Source organism: Littorina saxatilis, linkage group LG4 (genome assembly GCF_037325665.1).
Source record: "Littorina saxatilis isolate snail1 linkage group LG4, US_GU_Lsax_2.0, whole genome shotgun sequence".
In the NCBI taxonomy this organism is placed as follows: Eukaryota; Metazoa; Mollusca; class Gastropoda; order Littorinimorpha; family Littorinidae; genus Littorina; species Littorina saxatilis.
The window spans coordinates 35,290,066-35,296,065 of record NC_090248.1 but is presented as its reverse complement, the minus strand read 5'-3'; the positions used below and the strand labels follow the sequence as shown (position 1 = coordinate 35,296,065).

The window sequence follows — 6,000 nt, the reverse complement described above, 5'->3', positions numbered from 1 at the left end:
TTATCCATCAGTATCGACGCTGACTCGGTCTTTTATGACCCCCCTGGGTTCTCGAGACACTGATGCTGCATCAATTCAATTATCCATCAGTATCGACGCTGACTCGGTCTTTTATGACCCCCCTGGGTTCTCGAGACACTGATGCTGCATCAATTCAATTATCCATCAGTATCGACGCTGACTCGGTCTTTTATGACCCCCCTGGGTTCTCGAGACACTGATGCTGCATCAATTCAATTATCCATCAGTATCGACGCTGACTCGGTCTTTTATGACCCCCCTGGGTTCTTGAGACAAGAAACAACATTTAGCAATGCAAGCAAGCAAACATCCATCAGTAAAATAATGAACCTTTTTCCCCAAAATCATAAGGCCAGAGATGACAAGAACATTAAGATTTGTTTCTTTGGCAAGCTTTTCAATTTTTGTTCGAGGTTCTTGATTAAATCATGAGAAAAGTTGTTATTGTCCAAAAGAGTGTTATTTAAATGGATTATGGGTCAAAATAGATGTTTTTGTGTGTGACTTTTTTTTGGGATACAACATGAAGATTATGGGAAACGTTCATCCTCCAGAAAAATATAGATAGAACTTGCTTTGAAGTATATGTTTTATATTAATCTGACAGGTCTTCAGATGCAATACCAGAACAATGTCTTCATATTAATGAACACATTTTATTTCCTGGGACACAGGCACATTTCACAGGCACAACATACATTTTCGGAAAAAGGGCAAGTTTTTGTATCTTTGACCGAATTTTCAAAATCATGCCTGTGTAAGCTCTCTGTTATTTCTGGTGAAAATACAAAAACGAGCAAGAAGATTAGACAGTTAGTCTGGAAGATGCGTATTTCTTAATGGCGGCTGTGGTGCTCAAAAAAAGATTCTGCAAAAACAGCGTCAAACGTTTTCAAAATGGTGTCAAATGTTAATAAACTACGTTATAACTGATTATTGTATTGCAAGGAAGAGGTTGACGATGATAAAAATACATCGCACAATGTGTTCAAAGTACCTAAAACGCTGAAAAACCCAAAAACGTTTTTGGACTAAAATGTCGTGCCATCTCTGGTCGTAAGTGTCATACTACCTCATGTGAATAATCGCAGACATCAATGCAGTTCCAACAACCATCAACAAAAGACAATCTAAACAGAAACGTGCAGCTTAAAATGCAGGCTAAACATTAACACTGTGTAGTTTCAAATACAATCAGCACGTGAACATTTTGACCAAAATAATATATCTTTGAATAAAAAACAGCAGAAATAACGCAGTGTTTGGATTTTCACCAAAATAATACAACAGCATTATTAAGAATATACAGACACCGACACAACTTTAAACTAGCACCCAGACATGTTCATTAAAAACAAAAAGGGACATTCACAAACAGTGTCGACCTCCGTCAACGAACACGCAGGAGCCGGTGGTGAACCTCGACATGTCTGATACCAGGAATGCGATTGTGTTCGCCACATCTTCGGGCTGTGCTATCCCTCGGAGTGGGTGTTTGTTGCTTTGATCTTCAAGAAACTGAAAGAAATGAAATTAAAAAATAAATCAAAAGGGATTCTTAAAATGGAGGTAAATTGACACATGTCATCAACAGGACATCTAAAAATCTAGGGTCTGTCTTGAACGGAGGATTCCTCTGTTATGATGAAAATGCAAGGTTGTTGCGTATCCAAGTCCTCTGATTGAAATAAACCGTGACCGATTTCGCACACACAGAGGCACATACACAAAAGCAGACACGGACACACTAAGGGGAACAACTGTTTTGTTGTTGTTTTACACATAAAAGCAAACTTAAAAGTTAAATGTCTTTAGTTGAAATGGCTGGGGACCACACCGGCTTACACCGACACAGACACACACATAGACACACAGAGACACAGACACAGACACAGACAGACACAGCCAGACAGACTAGACAGACAGACAGACAGGCAGACAGACAGACCGAAAGACACACACACACACACACATACACACACACACACGCACACACACACACACACATATACACATACACACACACACACGCACACGCACACACACACACACACACGCACACATACACACACACACACACACACGGATACGCCGTGACCGGTGAATGCTTCTTGCTGTATGTTTTATATCCCACATTGTATAATCTCACCTTGGCGTACTGCTCATCGTCAGCCGGCCCATTGCCTCTGCGAAATATCATGCTCACCACTGTCCCTGGGCTGAACAAACAGACGGACAAACAAACAGACAAACAAACAGATAAATTAACGCATAACAAGTGAACACTTAACCACTGAACAGAAAAGGACAGACAAGCGGACGGATGATCGGACGGAAAGACAAACTGACAAACAAACGAATGGGCAGACAGACAGACAGACGGACATACATACAGACAGACAGACAGACAAACAAACAGACAGACAGACAGACAAATCACACGCACGCACGCACGCACGCACGCACGCACGCACGCAAACACACACAGGCACACACACACACACACACACACACACACACACACACACACAGACACACAATTCACTACACACACACAATTCACTCACTTGACCGAGTTGACACGAACGCCTTTTGGGGCAAGCTCTGTGGACAGATATCAGTATCCAGTGTTCAGCTCGAAATCTACCTTCCTACCAATCTTCCTCCTCGTATAATCGATCATGTTAATCACCACATAATATGACTAGGCTTTTTCCCCATAGAGCGCGTCCCTGCGTCCTATACGCACTAGAAACCGAAAACACGTACTAGAAATGTATGGAGGGGGTCCCGGGACGCACTAGAAATGTATGGAGGGGGTCCCGGGACGCACTAGAAATGTATGGAGGGGGTCCCGGGACGCAATATAAATGTATGGAGGGGGTCCCAGGACGCACTAGACTTTGAAAGAGCAGGTCCTGGATGGTCATGTCCACCTAGAATATTCCAAGGAAGAAGACACTTCACAGTACACAATACGTCACCACAATGTTTTATAAGTACACTGGGACTTTTTGGCTTTTGGACCCTTACGACCCTCTAACATTCTGCTGTGGGGGTCCATGGACCTTCTAAAATTGAAAGTGGGGGTCCCGGGACACACTAGGCGGGGCGTCCGTGGGGAGCCCTGGTGGGGATGCGTAACAGAGTAAAATGTTTGTGTACCGGCTTTTGCATGTTGGAACCACCTTTTGTGAAAGACTTGTTTCCATTGACAGAGGTACACTAAACACAGAGCAGCAGCAGTGTATTTATATGTCTGAAAGCCAAGAATTTGTTCCATGTATTATTAGCATTTGAGAAAAAGGGACACATCATTTTAGCGTTTGCCATGCGCGTCACGATGAACACAAAACAAGTCGCGTAAGGCGAAAATACAATATTTAGTCAAGTAGCTGTGGAACTCACAGAATGAAAGTGAACGCAATGTAATTTTTCAGCAAGACCGTATACTCGTAGCATCGTCAGTCCACCGCTCATGGCAAAGGCAGTGAAATTGACAAGAAGAGCGGGGTAGTAGTTGCGCTAAGAAGAGGGCCCCAAAGGGTTTAAAATCGTGATCGTGATTGGCGTTTTTTGACCTTTCTGTGACCGTGATTGCCGAAATTTCCATTTTTGTGATCGTGATGGGACTTTGCCCGTGATCCGTGATGACAAAAAAATCAAGTCTCGTGATCGTCTTTTGTTTTCGTGATCGTGGTTGGCATTATTGCAAAGCATTTTATTTTCAACGTACATTTTGCCCGTGATCCGTGAAAAAATCAAGGTAACTGTGATCGTGAAAGCTAAAATTTCCCTTCCCGGGATCGTGATGATACCCCCCCTTTGGGGCCCTCTAAGAAGGATAGCACGCTTTTCTGTACCTCTCTTTGTTTTAACTTTCTGAGCGTGTTTTTAATCCAAACATATCATATCTATATGTTTTTGGAATCAGGAACCGACAAGGAATAAGATGAAAGTGTTTTTAAATTGATTTGGACAATTTAATTTTGATAATAATTTTTATATATTTAATTTTCAGAGCTTGTTTTTAATCCGAATATAACATATTTATATGTTTTTGGAATCAGCAAATGATGGAGAATAAGATAAACGTAAATTTGGATCGTTTTATAAATTTTTATTTTTTTTTACAATTTTCAGATTTTTAATGACCAAAGTCATTAATTAATTTTTAAGCCACCAAGCTGAAATGCAATACCGAACCCCGGGCTTCGTCGAAGATTACTTGACCAAAATTTCAACCAATTTGGTTGAAAAATGAGGGCGTGACAGTGCCGCCTCAACTTTCACGAAAAGCCGGATATGACGTCATCAAAGACATTTATCAAAAAAATGAAAAAAACGTTCGGGGATTTCATACCCAGGAACTCTCATGTCAAATTTCATAAAGATCGGTCCAGTAGTTTAGTCTGAATCGCTCTACACACACACACACACGCACACACACACGCACACACACACACACGCACATACACCACGACCCTCGTTTCGATTCCCCCTCGATGTTAAAATATTTAGTCAAAACTTGACTAAATATAAAGAGAAAACAAGTCGCGTAAGGCGAAAATACAATATTTAGTCAAGTAGCTGCCATTTTTCAGCAAGACCGTATACTCGTAGCATCGTCAGTCCACCGCTCATGGCAAAGGCAGTGAAATTGACAAGAAGAGCGGGGTAGTAGTTGCGCTAAGAAGGATAGCACGCTTTTCTGTACCTCTCTTTGTTTTAACTTTCTGAGCGTGTTTTTAATCCAAACATATCATATCTATATGTTTTTGGAATCAGGAACCGACAAGGAATAAGATGAAAGTGTGTTTAAATTGATTTGGACAATTTAATTTTGATAATAATTTTTATATATTTAATTTTCAGAGCTTGTTTTTAATCCGAATATAACATATTTATATGTTTTTGGAATCAGCAAATGATGGAGAATAAGATAAACGTAAATTTGGATCGTTTTATAATTTTTTTTTTTTTTTACAATTTTCAGATTTTTAATGACCAAAGTCATTAATTAATTTTTAAGTCACCAAGCTGAAATGCAATACCGAACCCCGGGCTTCGTCGAAGATTACTTGACCAAAATTTCAACCAATTTGGTTGAAAAATGAGGGCGTGACAGTGCCGCCTCAACTTTCACGAAAAGCCGGATATGACGTCATCAAAGACATTTATCAAAAAAATGAAAAAAACGTTCGGGGATTTCATACCCAGGAACTCTCATGTCAAATTTCATAAAGATCGGTCCAGTAGTTTAGTCTGAATCGCTCTACACACACACACACACACACACGCACGCACATACACCACGACCCTCGTTTCGATTCCCCCTCGATGTTAAAATATTTAGTCAAAACTTGACTAAATATAAAAAACACCCACCCACAACGGGAGAGCGAGTTTTCAAAAGCGTAACATGCATGCCGTACGCAACAACAACTACAAAGTACAATACAACAACAAAAATCGTGCGTCAAAGGAATCCTTGCACGATTCATCTATTTCATTTTACTTTACTTCACACTTGAAACACTTTTTAATTCAGCTTTCATTGTTTACATTAACTCAATGTTTTAAAAATTCTGATTCACAAAGGTATTTCAATCCTTCCTGGTCAAATTAGAGCTGATACTTTCAGGGCGGTACGTGAATCAGACTAATGTAAGAACAGTCTTACCTAGGGCGAGACATTGTGTGAACATGTCCAACGCTGCTTTGCTCATGCAGTACACGCCAATATCTGCCATCTGTGTGAAGAAAAATATTGTTACTTGTGTGACAGGGTGACGCAGTAATCCCCCTTTCCCAGCAGCAGCTACCCCTGCAGCTCTCTGCCGATCTTGAGCGCTACACTATTCATAGCTCAAAAGGTTCAAACTGCCGGTTGGATACCTCTGGATTGTAGAGAGCTGTCTGTGATAGGGTCTGACTGCTGCTGTCTCCTTGTCGTAGCCCAAACATTCATTACCGTGT

The 6,000-nt window shown here is 40.8% G+C and overlaps 1 protein-coding gene across 2 annotated transcripts in view; it reads right to left on the bottom strand.

Annotated features, from left to right (window-relative positions):
• Nucleotides 1-6,000, bottom strand: part of LOC138964587 (uncharacterized oxidoreductase TM_0325-like) — a 33,688-nt gene that overhangs the window by 483 nt on the left and 27,205 nt on the right. For both annotated transcript variants that reach the window (XM_070336583.1, XM_070336582.1), the window contains exons 6-9: nt 5,705-5,774; nt 2,589-2,625; nt 2,171-2,240; nt 1-1,539 (exon numbers count right to left, since the gene is read on the bottom strand). The exon at nt 1-1,539 is cut by the window's left edge and continues 483 nt beyond it. In XM_070336583.1, the coding sequence (XP_070192684.1) occupies nt 1,390-1,539; nt 2,171-2,240; nt 2,589-2,625; nt 5,705-5,774 (327 nt within the window). In that variant the 3' untranslated portion in view covers nt 1-1,389. The remainder of the gene's footprint in view (nt 1,540-2,170; nt 2,241-2,588; nt 2,626-5,704; nt 5,775-6,000) is intronic.